General features: G+C 36.9%; 1 protein-coding gene and 1 long non-coding RNA gene across 8 annotated transcripts in view; one reads left to right on the forward strand and one right to left on the reverse strand.

Annotated features, from left to right (window-relative positions):
• The window catches only part of KCNN2 (potassium calcium-activated channel subfamily N member 2), a 384,311-nt gene extending 366,711 nt beyond the window's left edge, over positions 1–17,600 (forward strand). For all 7 annotated transcript variants that reach the window (XM_088796671.1, XM_074328595.2, XM_019727805.3 and 4 more), the window contains 3 exons: positions 7,471–7,598; positions 13,868–13,937; positions 16,996–17,600. In XM_088796671.1, coding sequence (XP_088652797.1) covers positions 7,471–7,598; positions 13,868–13,937; positions 16,996–17,283 — 486 coding nt within the window. In that variant the 3' untranslated portion in view covers positions 17,284–17,600. The remainder of the gene's footprint in view (positions 1–7,470; positions 7,599–13,867; positions 13,938–16,995) is intronic.
• On the reverse strand, positions 9,160–13,336 carry LOC141570674 (uncharacterized). The gene is made up of 3 exons (XR_012494970.2): positions 12,564–13,336; positions 10,740–10,790; positions 9,160–9,532 (listed from the first exon to the last, which is right to left on the reverse strand). It is a non-coding gene; the product is annotated as an uncharacterized LOC141570674 (long non-coding RNA).
• Positions 17,601–18,060: the final 460 nt, after the last annotated feature.

The raw sequence follows: 18,060 nt of genomic DNA on the forward strand, positions 1-18,060 counted from the left end.
TGCACATTTTATTTATTTGGATAATATTTATAAAATGGAAACATGAATTCTAATTGCCTTGATAATTTCCAAGTCTTACCTATCAGATATTATTGTGAGACTTCATTTCAGTTAGTAGGTCCACATATATTCTAGATGATCAATGCCATGCAGATGCCATGCTGTCCACTTGGATTTACTATTTTGGAATGTCTTCTACTCTGCACAGTTTTCTCTCATGTCCTGAATTTGTTCTCCAAGCTCATGAACATTCCTAAATGTTACAAAAAAGCACATGGAGAATAGAGGGTTAGGGTTTTTGTCATTTTCAAAGCTACATAGAAATGTAAAAAATATATATATATATATATATATATATATATATATTAGATTATTAATACACATCTAATCCAAAATTGTAGCATGTTTTGTGTATCTCATAGTGTGCTCATTTGGATGAGTTCTGTACTGTATGATTTGTGTTTAAGAGACAGAAGTTGTACAATATCAAAAGAACCCTTCCATAAAGTCCCTCGTATAATCCAAATAATTTTATCATGAAGATTATACATGTAACTTTCACATAAAATATTAGGCAGAAAAATACCTTAAAACACCATATATATGTGCATGTAAATCTTTTCAATAGTAAAAAAAATATATATGAACACAAATAAGAAAACCAATTAGCAGGTTTGGACAGATTTCCCCAGGGTTCCTAAGCAGGTATTTAGTTTTATCTTAAGAAGGAAATATGTAATTTCTTTAAATTTACTTTGGGATACTGATATTCCACATATTCATTATTGAAGCATTTTATGAGTTAGAAAAGAAAGGGCTTCGATTTTTAAATTTACAGTATAACAAACATTGCTATATACCACCTTTGATTAAAGATTTTTGAGAAATTCACAGAGGTCTCCCCATTTCATTTGGGGAGACATTCCAGGTTGGTTTTATAGTATAGTTACTTTAGTTTAAGGTTTCTCAACCCTGGCACTAATGACCTTTTGGACTGGGTAATTCTCTGTTGTGTGGAACTTCTTGTGCCTTGTCAGATGTTTAGCAGCATTTTTAGCCTCTACACACTAGATGCCAGTAGAACTTCCCCCCACTTGTCACAACTCAAAATGCTCCCAGACATTGCCAAATGTCCTCGAAGGGGACAAAATGGCCCATCGGGAGAACCACTGCTTTTGCTTGTTATTTTCCAGGGATTTGGAGACCGAGACAATTCCTCTTCACAGATATTCTTTGAGTATACTGAATTGGTTGTAATCTCCTTCTTCCTGGGAATAATAGATATTCATTTAACAAAAATATACGGTGTATCTAATGTAGTCAAGGTTCTGTGTTAACAGCTGAGGATAAAGAGCTGAAACAGCATACTCCAGGATTCAGAGAATGTTGAGCTTTTATAGTACTATTCTTTTAGCAAATCAGATGAAAGTTCTTTGTCTCTCTGCTTGGCAGAAAAATGCACTTGTGAGCTTCCTTTAGAGGACTGGATCCAGGAACTAGGTGACCTTCCTTTGTTTTTTTGTGAATGGGACTCATTTCCCCAACTAACCAAGTTTTCTGATGTTACAGCTTTTTTGTTGTAAGATTTTGTGATACAATCCCTATAGATAATATTGCATTGAGTCAAAAATTGTTTACAGAAAGTTTTCCCAATAAGAAGTACATTCTAATTTCAAAATTCACATTCTCCATAATGCTTATGATGCTGTACTAATTCTATTACCTCATTACTACTTCTTAAATGGGTAACTACTTTGCAGTATTTCTTGGGACCAGAGTCTTTTATAAGTCTGAAAGACTCTAGCAGGCTTGCTGACAGATCAATTTTTATAGACAAGATGTCACTAAGTACAGGTACATATGTTTAAATGGCATTAGAATCAAAAACGTAAATTTCTGGTTTATGGTGCCCATTCCAATATTACAGTCAATACAATATTTGAAAATGATAGCTCTTTTATAGTCCTCTGCATTATTTTATACAAAGTCATCGACTTAAGTGTCATTTATCTGGAACTTGATTCCATTTGGTTATTTACAAAATTGGGGCCCATTTATACTTTTTAAGTAAAAATCCTAAAATATTGAGTGATCATTAATGAATGATTTCTGGGAAATAGCCAAAAGTAAACAACCTAAAAACCATACATAGTTACCAACATGAAAAATTTAAAATACAAATTCAAGGCTGTTTATATTGTTAGAGAAAAATTCAACTATCCCCTGAAACACTACATAGAAGAAAACATGTTTTCTGATGGTTAACAAAGGAAATGGGCACAGACGCCCTGCAACCTGAATATGACTCTAAAGAAAAACCACTATGGATGTTAAAAGATAAATTATCCTTTCAGGAAGAAATGTTACTTTCCAGACTTTCCATTGTGCATCTTAACTGAATTGAATGATTTCCATGTAAAATAATTCACCACATACAAATTTTCAGAGGAACAGTCTTACACAGAGATCATTTTTCTGTATGACTACCTCGACTACATAAAGTACTATGTTTGAAAGTAAAATACACCGTTCATTGTGCACCAGCATGAAGGAAGATTGTTCTATGTAATTCCAAAAGTTTATATAAGACTTTGCAATTAAAAAAAAAAAAAGGCAGTAGGGTACATGTACTCAGAATAATCTAATGATTTTAAATTGAAAGCACAATAGCAATAACTTACCACTGGCCTTAGTAAGACAGGACCAGCTATTTAATAGATTTGTAGTTTATCACCTTCCACCGGCAGTGTGTTCACCATGGTATATTTTTTGGAAATATATGATTATTACTATTCATTCAGGTCTGAACCAGGAGGCAATCTTTGAGTTTGGCTCTCTGAATCCCTTCCTCTTAGACACAAACTTGAAAACAAGCAATTCTAAAACCTAGACAATTTTTGAAGTACTAGATGTACCACAAATGATAATTATACGTGTTAATGTCCACTGGGGGTGTTTCCAATCCTGTTCAGAATTCTCAATAAGATCCATAATAAGAACACTATTACGCAGTTATATAATTTTGTCCTGTGTGTCTCTAAGTGAACAGAAATTCTAGAGGATTTATTCTGTGTCGCTTTTGCCTTGTTCTTGGCTACACAGCTCAGTGGGTTAAAACACAAAGTGAGTGGGTCCCTGGGCCTTGCCCTGTTCTATAGCCACCACGTGGACTCCACCCCAGGTACCTGGCCTAAAGAACTGGAGGGGCCGATGCGGTTGGAGCCCTCAGCACATCTGCCTCGCTGCTGTAGGGCCTGCTGAGAGCATGAGGCGTCCTGCTCATTCTAGAGGTCTCAGCCACAGCATATGTGGCAATATTTTCCTGTAGTTTTCAGAGTAAGAAGCAAGAAACTCTCCTGGTGGGGGCAATGGGAGAACAAGGTGAAAGGGATTAAGTACAAGTTGTCAGTTATCAAAATAAGTATGAGGGATGTAAAGTACAGCGTAAGTAATATAGTCAGTGATACTGTAATAACTGTGTTTGGTGTCAGACAGGTACTAGACTTCTTGGGCCGATCACTTCATAAGGTATATAAATGTCTTATCACTGTGCTGAACACCTGAAACTAATATACTACTGTATGTCAACCATAATTGGAAAATACATTTTTTTTTAAAATGTTTCTTTAAAAAGAAAATTTTACTGCTGCTTAAATCAGAGATTATATACCTTCCCCTTAAATTTGGGAAGAAAGTAAGTACTGCACTAAAGCCTCTGAAGGAGAGGCAAGAGAAAAACAAAGAAATGTAAGCTGGAAAAAAAAAAAGAATCAAAGTAGTAAAAAGCAAAAGAAAACTATAAACAAAGTAACTTTTAAACAGTGCTCTAATTACATGTATCATTTAGTGTTGAACAAAGCAAATTTTCAGTTAAAAGTCAAACAGCGTTAAGTGCTTTTGTGGTTTATAAAGTATTGTTATACTTAAAAATATGTGTTTATCTTACTCCAAATGGCTTTAATATTTTATAATTACATATGAGTCAGCAATATAACGTTTCGTATCCTTTATAACCCTAAAAGTGGGCTTAAGGCATCTGGGTGAGTACTCTTACACTTAATAGTATGAATTTGTTTTCTCAAATTATTAAAATATCTGATTATTAATATGCTTTTCAAAATTTTTCTAATAGGATTTGAAGTTGAGCATTAGTGAGGTGGATTCCTTTCCTGTTAAGAATGAATCCTCCTCTTACTCTTTTTATTTTTTGAAGTATAGGAAATAAGTTATTTATATTTCAGAGTGGTGTTGGCCTATTAACTGGCACTAGAATTATTACAGCTACTTAATTCTTGAGGGATCTCTGTGAATCCCTCGTACAAACCATCATGGTATCTAGCATGTGGTAGAGACTCAATAAATTTCTTGCATTAATAAAGGGAAATGCACTGACCCATTTAGACCGTAGATCTCTTCTCTAACCTACACACCTTTCTTATCAAGAGGATCCTTTGGATCCAAATATGATTAGAAGCAGTGTTTATGATGCAAATTTTATATTCTGTGGTGCCCAATGAACCCATAGACATTGATTTAGTACCAGCTGTGCCCAAAGCACTGAGCTAGGGAGACACAAAGATTAGTGACATGGCCCCTGCCCTCAAAGAATTTGTAAACATCCTGGGAAGGGGAGTGGTGGCCCCCAGGTTACAGTGTTAGATGACTGTAGGGCAGGATTCTTAACTTCATAAACAAAGGATACTTTCCTCCCAACTCTACTTCACTTTCACCCCAATGATCACAAACACACAGACCTCGTTCTCCCCCAGTCTGCCCATTACTTTCAGGTAAGAATTCCCCATTGTTCAAGCCTGTAAAACACTGAGGTGCTTTCCACCCAGTTTTCTCCCTGTCCGCTATTACCTTTCAACTCTACGAGAGACTGGACAAACTTACTATTAAAAACATATCTGAACAGGCAGATATTTTCTATCCTTGGGCATATTGTTTTGTGGCTGCTATTTTGAAAACTAGCAGTTTAAGGGTTTTCATTCCTGTGTTTGAAAACCTATTAGGGAATTAGAAAGGGGATGTTTCAACATAAATGTACATACACAGGGTGCCAAAAAATGTACGAGTATACACATTTTAAGAAAGAAAAACTGTATTGAAATTGTAATACTCAATATATACCTATACTAAAAGATGAATACAAGTCACGTTTGACTTCTACAATTGCAAGAGGTGCTCAAAGAGGTTACTGTCAGTGTCCAAACACTTCTGATTATGGCGAACTAATGCTTGAGCAACACTGACCAAAGTGTCCACTTGTATACATTGTTTTGGCACCCCCGGTATTTCACAGGTTAAAAAGTAGCTGTAGGGGTTTCATTTTCCAATGAAGAGTCATTTTCAGTTTCATCCTGGCAACTAACATGAGTATTGAGTGAATACAAATCCTGTAACATAAGATCTCGGGGCATCGCCCACCCCACTGAACTCTGAGATGGAGGTTCCCAGACTCCCCTTGAGCCATTCCCCCACCACCCCAAAGAGAATCATTTAAAATACAGGGAGGACAAGCACTGAAGCACCTTTTTAAAAGTTTATAGACTTCAGTAGTTTAGCATTTGCTATCCTTTTTAGATGCGAATCCAAAGCAAAATCAATTGCTACATTCTGTTCCAAACATTGCTGTCTTCCTGTCCCTCTGTTTTTACTGTTTTCTGGCTTCCTCTCCAGCCTGGGGTCTAGGCTCCTCCTCTGTGTCTCGGACTGATAAAATCAGGGAGTAGACATGCACCAGGGAGGGCCTGTGCTGGTCTTCCAGGCAGTTACAGCTGCTTGGAGAGCTGAGACCCTTCTCCCTCCTACTAGCCGGGAAGGGCCTATCCCAGCCTCAGGCAGTGCTGGCCAGTCATGTCTCACTCTCTCTTTAAAAGCAAGGTCTTCAACCCTCCTCAACTTATGTTGTATCCATTTCCTTACCTTTGAAAAGGACATAGGGTCAGATGGCAAAGCCTTCCAAAAAGTGACTGATTCCTCTGTGAGAGAGAAAAATTGTGTTTCCATAGGAATGAAGACCCAAGAATTACCTGAATTTTACTGTGGATGGTGGTGACGTCCCTTATCTCACTGCTGGCGCTCAGCATCTTACATTTCAGTCATTTTTCTATTGGTTTGAGAATGCTCTCCGTGCAGAGGCTGGTAAATATCCAGAGGAAGTACATTACGAACCAAAGTCACTCCTAAAAAAATTTATAAGAAATCAGTCATTTTCATAAAATGGGTTCTAGCGGTACAATGTCATTCCAAAAGGAAACTTTTTAGCATCGTGAAAAAGGATGCTTTCTTTGCTAAAGTGAAAAAATATACATACATACTTGAATCCATAGTTTTAGTGTTAATTTTAAGGTTCTTCCTTATCGTAAATCTAAGGACTGAAAGGACTTGAATAATAATTCTCTCTAACCTCACTTTAATGAACAGAAAACTAAAATCCTATAAGGTTACCTAGTTCCCTTAACCAGACTTGGTTAGTACAAAGTCAAGAACTTAGATCTCGTTTCTCAAGCCCAGCTCACCGTTCTGTCTTCCCCACATTGTCTTCCTTAAAATGTTGTCCTCACCCAGCCCGCCACGAGCCTGCAGCTCTCTTTGTGACTCATCCTTTCTTCATCATTCAAAAGAAGTAAATGGAACAACTTCTTAGAATAAGTAATTAACAACAAGCCCAAGTGAAAGCTCTGGCTCATCAGATCCTGTCACATGAGCAATGAAGAGAAGAAAGCTGCCCTTGGCTGGGCCTTTGTCAGCTTCCAGGATTTTCAGAAGTTAATCCAGAAAGCAAGTAACTGTACATCACTAGGAAGTAGCCACACTTTCCATCAGCTGCAGTAGGTCTTGGCAGTGTTACTAGAATGCTTTCATCCTGAGATATGTCCCATCCATTGGAAATGCAGTACATGTAAATTACCAACAAAGTCATGACAATATAGACTCTCTGTCAATTAATTAAAGTGTGCTAACAAGCATACAATTTGCTAAGTCACTCTGGGAGATTAGAGGACCAGGTCTACTCGTACATTCAGCGGTGGAAACATGCCCTTCCTGTAGTGCGAGATCACAAAGGACGAGATTAACCTTGGCCTTCTGGCATGTTGCCTTTCTCCAGGGAAATGAAGAACACAGAGAGAACAATTGCAACACAAGGTGGACAAATCAGCACCTCTTGATTTCAAAAAAATTTAAAAAGTGGTTGTATGAAAAGAAGGTCCCTGATAGGCAACGGTCGAGTTTAGAAAGAGATCAGGAGCATCCTAATATTTCAATCTAAGTGTTGTTTCCACACAGAGACTGGTGCTTTTTAAAACACACAGATTCAAGAAAAACAGGTTTTTGAGAAATAGTTACTAAACAGAGCTAGAGCTTACCATGACCACTGGGATGAAGAAAATGACCCCCAGCAAATTTGCAAAGACTTTTACTCTAGAATTTATCAACTGTTCTTCTTGTTTGTTTTTTTCACAGGTGAAAAACGCAGCTGCCAATGTACTCAGGGAAACGTGGCTAATTTATAAAAACACAAAGCTAGTAAAAAAAATAGATCACGCAAAAGTGAGAAAACATCAACGAAAATTCTTGCAAGCTATTCATCAGTAAGTACAATTTTTCATTTTCATCCTGCTTTTGTATTTCTGGGTTTTAATTCTCCCACTTGGTTGTTCTTTTCTTATGAGGGAGAAAAAAAGAAAATGTCGTCATGCTTGTTCCCAGAAGACACTATTTGGCAATTTAATAATTTCACAAATGAAATCCTGAGAAAACTTGTCAGTTCTTTCATGATTAAAAATCATTTATTATTGGGAGAGTAGTCATTTAATATAGTAATTAAATGTCTTCTCAGTTTCTCTTTAGAAGCAATAATTTCAGTTAAAATTGTATTTCTTAATTTAACTTATTCATATAGTTTGCTCTAAGATGCTTAGTTTGTATCCATTGAAAAATCGTGGGGGGAAAAATTTAACGTTTTACGGTCTATCTGGATATTTTTTAACATACCACCGAACCGTGTTATATGAAGGTAGTACCTACAATTGATTTAAAACTTGAATTTTTAAATGAGTTTTTAGTCAGGACTTGGGGGATTTTTCTATATGCTACGTGTTCATTATAGATTTTATAGTTCCTATAGAACCTGTACTCTTTTATCATTATTCTAACTTTATCCAGACTACCAGAGTTCATTTCATTGTTATACCAGATAATTATCACAGACTTTTAAAAATACAAACTTCTATCTAGTAAGTTCCAATAATAATTGGAAAGCACCAGGTCTTTCTCCACCAGACTGGTAGCCTCCTTACCGTAAGTAGATTCACGTGGGTATCAATTATGATACCATGCAGACTTGCTCTTAATGCTATTTCCGAATGTGGAAGAGCAGGCATGGACACATTTGTGGGTCAGAAAAGTGGTTCTCCTCATGCCAGCTACTGGGTAATTGTAGAAAGGTAGGTAAATGCTAGGTCTCTTGGCTGTACAGTGAGATGTGTCTTCTCAGAGCTCATTAGCACATCAGATGAGAAAGCTCTGAGACTGGAATTTTTATTTGACATATTTAGGTAATCTATATGTAATACATTACACCACTAACATTCTGTGGGAAATCACTAAGCATGCATCCTCTCCCTTTGCACCTGTCCATCCCATTGCCCCTTTTAACTAAGTATCACTGAAATGTGGGCTATGTCTATAATTATGGCCAAATATGTACTACATAGAAATTGTCACCCTCCTTAAAGAAAAGAAAATGCAAGTACTCTTGAGATCTAAAATAGAGGGAGACTGCACCTGGGGTAGACTAAATTATGTACCCAGACTGTACCTGGGGTAGGCCTCACTGCTATTCATGCTATTTACTTATGCTCTTCCCCTTGTTATCACTAACACCAAAGTGACATCATTTCTCCTTTAGCTCCGTGACTTGACACACAACTATGATTTTTGTCCCATTATAAGGAAACCATAACACTAGAATTCTAAGATCATACTCCTTTAAAGTCTGGGAAAGAGTAACAGGGAAAACCACAGAGAGGAACATTGTATTAGATCTGGCACACAAGAGAAAGCTACTCACTGGACCTCCCAGCACCCCTTACAACCAAGTTCCACCACCCAAGAGCGTTTGCATAGATGTCTCGAGTCCCTGAAGCTTAGATCTACGAGAGTGAGTCCCCTGAGAGATGCTGAACCTTCTCCTCTGCTTTCATCAGGCTATTCTTCCTGTATGAAGACAGACCTCTTCCCCAAGGGTCACCTGGCACAACTTGCCTGCACCCCCAAAGCCACACAACACAGTAACCCTAACATTCATACAAGCGATACTCATGGTATACTGTGGAGAAATCATTCTTTGGACTTTTAATTTTTCAATACTAACCTGTACTGTTCAAGTATATTAAAAAGAAAGCTCACCGTTGTGGGTGTGAGATGACATGGAAGTGGGCGAGTGCGGTCTGTCTGCGTGTCCAGCAACCATACAGCCTGTTTCTTCCACGACTGGATGTGTGTCCCTGTCTGTCAGTGTAACCTGTTTAATTAACCTAATATAATTAATTGTGATTTGCCCTCAATGCCTTTGATAAATTTTCATATAACAAAGAATTTAAAATGCTTTGACAGTTTTTATAATATAATTATGTAGCCATGTGTAAATGGTGGGTATTTATATATTTATCTTGTCATAGAACTCAAGATCTGAATACATTCATGCTCAAAACCTTGGGGGACAGCTTAGGGGTGCTCACTATAAAATCATTTCAACTTTGAATTTTTTTATAATAAAATGTGAGAAAACAATCTTTTGCTGAACTAAGTTTGAAAACTATTCTTAAGCAATTGGTGTACTGCTACAAGGTGTATTGACCTGATCGTAAGGGTTTCATGGCGTTGGTTTCTTAGGTCCTTCGGCATGCTACTTTTGGATAGAGTAATAGAGGAAACCACTTGTGATTCCTCTGCTTCTTTCAGACATTTCTCACTCTTTCTTCTGTAACAATGTATACTTTTAAAGCAGATGAGCTTCAAGCAACTCAGAAATGTTCTGAATTGTTTTATAAATTAGTCTTGGGGTTATTGGGTTTCCTTTGGGGTGGGAGAGACCTTATACTTGGTGAAAAAATACAAGAATTTATATGGGCTAGGTTTGGCTCGATTATTCTAATCATGCATAACTGTCTTTCATTTTAAGTTAGTGAGTGAAGGCATAAAGGAAAGCACATAGGGCTCGATTCCTAAGGGCAAGGCCTTTATTGCCCACAGTTCACACCCAGTGACACTGTCAGCACTGGCTGAAGTCGGACTTTGCTAGTTAAGGAAAAATTTACAAATGCATTTGCTAGAGCTCTCCTGGCCTCTCCTGTTTTCTGATTTGCCCTGAGAACTTTTTCAATAGCTCTCTGTCCCCTTCTGCTATTCCCCCCTTTATTTCAATTCTTTTTTTCCACGCTTCATAGCCTCTCTCCCCAACACATGACATCTCTAGTCTCTGATGGATGCTGAACTCTGCAGGCTTGTGTCCTCTTTTCAGTTACGTATCTGTCTTTTTGGATTATCACTTAGTGCCATAAAGCATTTGGTTTCTATAACTTTTCCCCCTTTTTCTGGTAGCACCTTTAACCTTAAAGTTTATCATTCTTCTATCTTAACTATAGACCCATCAATCAACATGAACTTGTCACAGAGTCAAGAAATTCAATAAACATAATTTCTGTAACATAGAGTGTTATATTACCTACCTTTCAGAAAGCCAGGCTTTTAAATAACTCCAACTCAGAAAAGATGTACTCCTTAAAAAAAAAAAATTATGATCCTATGGTTAGATTATTGTCCGTTTAACCATATAACATTCTTATTAATCAAAAAACCCAAAAGTGTTTCCTACTGTTTACTTGAACATCATGCATCAAAGAGGCCAAGATTAAATTACAAGTTCTTCCTTCTGAACTTTAGTTCTGGAGGAAACTATGGGCTTTCAGGTGGATGAAGAATAGTAGCAATGATGAGCGATGATAATATAATTGAATAGTGTTTCTCTTTGATCAATATGCCAAAATCCTGCAGAATCTTAACAGGATCTTCCAGCCAATGAATCGAGCCCCCTGTGCACAACTGAACACCAACCACACTGTGATATTTTGTTCCAGAATATTTTACAGTTTCTTTTCTTTTGTTTTGTCTTTTTATTTCAACAAAATGAAAATAGAGCTCGGAAGTAAGTTGTGTGAGCCGCTCCTTTCAACATTTGCAGAATTTTCTACCGGCTGCATGCACCCAAGTGGATCCTTTATTTGTGAATTTTAGTAGTCTGATTGCTGCTATGGAAATGTGATCCAAAAATCATGATATTTTCCTGTGATAAGTGAAGTTCACACGGAAGAAATCAACATGTGTTTCTTATTCTTTTCTGGGGGGGAAAGTAAAATACACATCTGCATGTTACCTTTTATTCTGGCAGCTGCAGCTTAAGTAGGGTTCTCCTACATCACAGGCAGTCTAAGACGCAACAAGGCAAGGTTATTCAAGTTCAGGGAGCTAAAGGAATTCCAGTCAAATAGGGCTACTCTAGGTCAGCTTTCCAGGTTAGAAAATAAAATGGGCAAAATTCTACTGTCAGAAATATAATATAGTAATCCGACAGAAGTAAATTAGGCTCCATAGTTTGGCATATGAAGTACCCATCTCAGCCACTGGCCCTTCCACCAGGCTTGCTGAGTTCAGGACTTTCTCGGCACTCACAAGTTGCTGGAGGCTTCTGGTCTGTTTCCCCAAACGTCAGTCATTCATGTGCCAACTGCACTATTACTTAAATTTGAAAAGCTTGATCTAAGTTACTATCGTAAGTAGCTGTTTAAATGGTGATATCAATTGACAATTGAAACACTGGTATTGAATTCTAGTCATAGGCTGTTGTCTGCAAAAAGCTCTAGGCTAAAAGCCTGCTGTCTCTTTTTTAAAAAGGAGAAGAAAGCAGGTGTTAGAAGATAAAAACAGGATAGCACCACCCTGAGACATCTTTCTTATCATCATCAAGAATCAGAAGGGAATTAAAGGGAATAACTATCTCTCCATCTGTGTTAGTATTGTTTACTGTCTTGTTTATCACTTAGTCACTTTGAACACCTTCTGGGATAAATCCAGCACTTCAGAAACACTTTCCTAACCTAACCCACTTCGTTTCATACATGAAGAAAGTGAAGGTCAAATTGGGGCCAGGGAGAAGATGGAACCCATGTCTGACATTATTCTCGCTGGTGATCCCCTCCATTTCTCTATAGTGACTTACACACATTTAAAGTTTGTTTGGGGGGTGGGGAGGGGTTGTTTTTGTTGCTTGCTTTTGTTTTTAAAAGGCATACACCAAGACTTGTAGCCCTTGTAAGTACTTAGGGAAACATTTCTCAACAACATATTAGAGTTAAATCTATGTTTGTAAATTTCTTGTAGACTAGAACATATTCCATCTCTAAGAGCACAAAAAGAAGCCAATTAACCTAGTTCCAAGTGTGCTAATAGAGAAACACATAGGCACAATGACAAGTTATAACCTTAAGCTGTTTTACCTTGTTAAAGAGTGTGTTGTAGGCAGGTGTCAGTTAAACTCTTACTGGCAGAAGGAACTATATCTTCACTGGAGAGCAGATTCGGTGACAGGTTGGATCTCCTAGTTTCAGAACAAAATCACTGAGCATGGTGCACGGGTGTTACAAAAATCTCGCTGGCAGTAAAATCTTGCCCTGTGATTTATTTCTTCTATGCAATTACCTTTAATTTAAATTGGGAAATAATAAAAAGTATGCTTTGCAGCATTAACACTATACTTTGTAAAATGATTCATCATCGAGGTAATAAGGTTAGCATAGATTTTTTTCTTTTTCTTTCTCATTAAGTAACTTAGAGAGATCTGCTTCTCTTTTGGAGCAAGGCTTTGAATTGTTGGCTTACAGAACAATATGACACTTTTTTCTTGTTGGAAAATCTTAGTTTCTTGGTACCATAGTAAGTACTGAATTAAATACTTGTTGAAATATTATGGTAAATAAATTAAGGAATAGTGAAGAGTTCTCATTCAGAAAGATTTATTTTTGAACAGTGGTTTTTTGACTGTCAGTCAGATGCATGTAATGATATTTAAAAGTACCTATAAGTAACTTTACAAGTAGCAATCCCCTCTGTCAGACACTTTAATTGTCCTCTGACTTTTATCTACCATAAAAATTAAGGGAAATTCTCCCAAGGAAATGGTCTGGCTTCTCTTCAAATTTAATGTCAGTTTAAGATGAAAGTCAAGTGAAGTACAATGAAGCATAAAAGAATTAGTGTTTTGAGTTCATCTTGCTGCTGGTTGAATAAAAGTTTTATTTTTGCTAATAAGAATCTCACTTATCACTGTGTCTCATCAGGTTCAAATACCTAACCCAATCCATTTCAGACTAAACAGGGCTAACACCTGTATCTAGTCACGTAGGCATAGGAAGTTGCTCACTGCTCCAACATTGATGCAATTCCAGTTGCTTTGCATATTTCTTCCTATGTCTATTTGTCACGATACTGGGGCTTTAAGGAATGTTTTGGCTTTTCTCATATGGTTAAATCCTTATGAGCCTTTCTTAATTCAACTTTAACTACCTGGTGAATAGTTGTCCTAAGGACACCTCATCTCTTACTCTCTCTCCTTTCCTTTTTGCGGTGTTGGGGAAGCATGCTTCTCATTGTACCAGATACATAACCAGTTTGGACTTTACCCCAAATATTCAAGGCATTATCCATGCAGTTATTTGCTCTTGTCAATTTTGTGCATGCTTTTTAGAAGGCATCTGATAGCCATAGAAAAGGAACCTTTCTGACTTCAGATTCTGTCTTTTAGATTAAGAAGTGTAAAAATGGAGCAGAGGAAACTGAATGACCAAGCAAATACCTTGGTGGACCTGGCAAAGGTAAACTTGGGGTCTCAGCCCTCATGACTGGATCTGTTATAATTAACTACGGCACAATAACTAATAATGCTTTTGGAGGAGGCCACCCCAAATTTATTTAACAAAACATACCAACAAACCACCCTAAAATGATGTTCCAACTTAAAAGAGATTTTTAAAACTCTTCCTTAATATGCTCTTCCCCGAGGTGTTATTAGTCAACCCACATTTTAAAAGCTTTTCTACTTGCAGTGATTTGGAAATACAAGAAGAAACCTAAGTGGAATATGAGAAATACATTTGGGATGCTCATTTGTAGTTCAGTCTCATCCCTATGAGAACAGAACTACATCCTGGGTTCGACTATGAGGTTCACAGCTAAATAGGACTCATCAGTAAAATTACGTTGTATGTAATTTAAGCAAACTAAGAAGAATGTAAAGTTGGAATTTAAAATAAATTCCAGAAATTACATCTTAAAATGAAAGTTGTCCTTCAGAAAGAGTGATCACTTTTTATAATTTATGGTTCTTTCTCCATTTCATAATTTAAAAATTGTACCTCTTTTTAAAAGTACATTAATAGTCCCCAAATTCTTTTGTCACATTTTTAAGATGTATCTGGTTGATTTTTGGTTGTTCCTCCCAAGTAAACTCCACTTTCAAAATACGAATATTTGTCAACCATCACAACAGTACGATTTTCCATTTTCTTGAACTAATTCTAAACAAAAGATTAGAATAGCACTTATGTAAGTGTTCAGCCTTTTAATACAAATGCTTTGAAAGAGGCAACTCTCAGTTGGACCTGTATGTTCTGTTCTTTGATAAATCAGCTGTGTCGTTTATAATCTTCAAGTATAACATATAAAACCTAGAAATATTTTTCCAAGTCTCATGAAATAGCAATCTAAATTATATTCATTTTAATGTATATCAATAACACAGGCTATATAAACGTTGAAGATGACTATCTGCTATGTCATAAATAGAAGATAAGTATTTAAAGACTTACCTCTAGGAGAGTATATAGCATGCATTTAAGCTGGGCAGCACACATATGTGAGACTCAAAGACATCCTTGATCAATATTTACACACATGACTTATGCTTGGACACGTCATAAACAAAGATGAGGCAGGCTCTTACATCACTCCTCGGTAAAATGATAAAAGAAATTAGGAATTTTAATGAAAAAATTGAACAGACCACTTGGAAATAATATATATAAGACATATCATTTTACTACCGTGTTTCCCCGAAAATAAGACCTAGCCGGACAATCAGCTCTAATGTGTCTTTTGGAGCAAAAATTAATATAAGACCCGGTGTTATATTATCATATTATATTATATATATATATTATGTTGTGTTATGTTGTGTTATGTTATACCCGGTCTTATAGTAAAATAAGACCAGGTCTTATATTAATTTTTGCTCTAAAAGACCCATTAGAGCTGATTGTCCAGCTAGGTCTTATTTTCAGGGAAACACAATACATATAGAGGGTACCAAAAAAAAATGTATACATATTTTAAGAAAGGAAAACTATGCTAAAACTGTAATACTAAATATATACCAATAGCAAAAGATGGATACAAGTCACATTTGACTTCTGCAATTACAAGAGGTGCTCAAAATGGCTACCATCAGCGTTCAAACACTTCTGATTATGGCGAACTACTGCTTGAGCAACACTGACCAAAGTGTCCACTTGTATACATTTTTGGCACCCCCAGTATATTATAATATATAATGTAATATGTATCATAATAGCTACATCATTTTACTTTACATACTGTGAGACTAAATCTATGAGGCAACATGCTGTTTCTTTAAAATTAATTCTTTCGTGCCATGCTTACTATAACTGCGGAACTGTCCATGCCACAAGGATTCAGTATTTTCTGAATGAATAGATGTTGCTCACAAAGTCTCAAGACTATGTAGTGAAAGTAAAGTTAAGGCGCTCTGTCTCCATGGCTGAACTCAGAGCAGCTGCCTGTGTTCTGAATAGTAACTTCCTTATATAAGCAGTTTATTTATCATCATTAAGAGGTTGTTTAAACAGGATTGTTAAGCAGGGTAAGAGCACATACTGCAAAGAGAAATGAGGTAAAGGAGGGAAGGCTTAGACAAAGGGGCCTGACGTGGGGAAGACTGCACAGAGCTAAGGGCAACATCCCCATTTCTTCTTTCTTGGCCACCTTCTCCCCTCTCTGGCTCTATGCTGATCAGCTCTGAGGCCCTCTCCTTGTCTCTGGGATACTTCCAGAAATGTAAGTGGGAGTCAGAGTTTTGAATACCCTCTGCTCAAGACAATCAATTGCAAGATTCACTAGGACACTAAAAACATCTTCCTGTTTCAAACCACTTAGCATCTGATTAAGCCATAACCAATAAGGTAGCCTAGTAACTTCAGTATCTCCAACTTTTATTCCCTCAGTGATTATCTGTAAAAATGTTGTTTGACCCAATGCAGAGCCATAATTTGAAACATAGGACAGCAAAAGATATTCAGAAATTGTTTTATAGCTTTTAGTTCTGAAATTAAGTGACCAAATCAGTGTGTCTTAAACTTCATTCATATTCTACCCTCTAAATTTCTGCTACATCCCAATACCAACTGTATTATTATTTACTGTTCTTTCAATCTGCTTGTTTTTAAAAATTAGCAGAATTTGCCCTCATTAATATTACATGTTGCAAAATGAATTTGATGTGCTAACTTTTGTAATAACTGCTAAAGTATATACATAAATATTAAATCAAAACCTGTGTGTTTATCTGTACACCACCTGAAATCATCAGGCATACCACCAGCAGTACCTGCACAACGTGCTCTGCAACTGGATCCAATTAATGCCTAAGACCTTACAATTCTGAATCCTGGCATTGAACAGACGCACTGAATTTGCGTTGCAAGGTGAAGTGTTCAGGTAGCTGATGCCCCCAGCCCTGTTGCACTGGATGTGACCCAAAGGAGAAGAGCCCTCAGGTTCTGAGGTAGTTACTTCCAGGGCCAGTGTAAATAAGCCTGAGTTCTCTGTTTCTCTATCCCTCTCCATCTTGTTTTCCAGACCCAGAATATCATGTATGACATGATTTCCGACTTAAATGAAAGGAGTGAAGACTTCGAGAAGAGGATTGTTACCCTGGAAACAAAATTAGAGACTCTGATTGGTAGCATCCATGCCCTCCCTGGACTCATCAGCCAGACCATCCGGCAGCAGCAGAGAGACTTGATTGAGGCTCAGATGGACAATTACGACAAGCATGTCACCTACAATGCTGAGCGGTCGCGGTCCTCGTCCAGGAGGAGGCGCTCCTCCTCTACAGCGCCACCAACTTCATCGGAGAGTAGCTAGAAGAGAATCAGTTAACCACAAAATAAGACTTTTTGCCATCATATGGTCAATATTTTAGCTTTTATTGTAAAGCCCCTATGGTTCTAATCAGCGTTATCCGGGTTCTGTTGTCAGAATCCTGGGAACCTGAACACTAAGTTTTAGGCCAAAATGAGTGAAAACTCTTTTTTTTTTTCCTTTCAGATGCACAGGGAATGCACCTATTATTGCTATATAGATTGTTCCTCCTGTAATTTCACTAACTTTTTATTCATGCACTTCAAACAAACTTTACTACTACATTATATGATATATAATAAAAAAAGTTAATTTCTGCACATACTGGTTTGGTCACTTGACAGTTCTAAAGATTCACTTCTCTTGTTGTTTTCAAGGTAAAATGACTGGTTATCATCTAATGCATGTTGGATCACTGTGATTTCCGAAAGTTTGACTGGTTGGGGAAAGACTTTCAATTATTCCATGCCCTATTCACTAAGATTTTCCCTCATTGTGAAATACTATAGTCACAATCATTTGACCCAACCCAGTTCACTATTCTGTTTGAGTTTACAATATCTCATTTCAAATTTGTTTTGTTTCCAAATTATGTGGAAAGTGAGGTGGTTCTATCAAAACATATATAAAAACAAGAGGCACAGATGCCCTCAAGAATTATTTCATTCCAAATTTAACCAAAACTTTACTTGAAGAAAGTATCAGGTTACACCACTGTCGGTGAAATGATAGTGCATAATTTTAGGTCTCAACTAGTTATTTCATCTCTTTCCCTGTATT

Source organism: Rhinolophus sinicus, chromosome 3, assembly GCF_057876585.1.
Source record: "Rhinolophus sinicus isolate RSI-liver-muscle chromosome 3, RSI-T2T, whole genome shotgun sequence".
Lineage (NCBI taxonomy): Eukaryota > Metazoa > Chordata > Mammalia > Chiroptera > Rhinolophidae > Rhinolophus > Rhinolophus sinicus.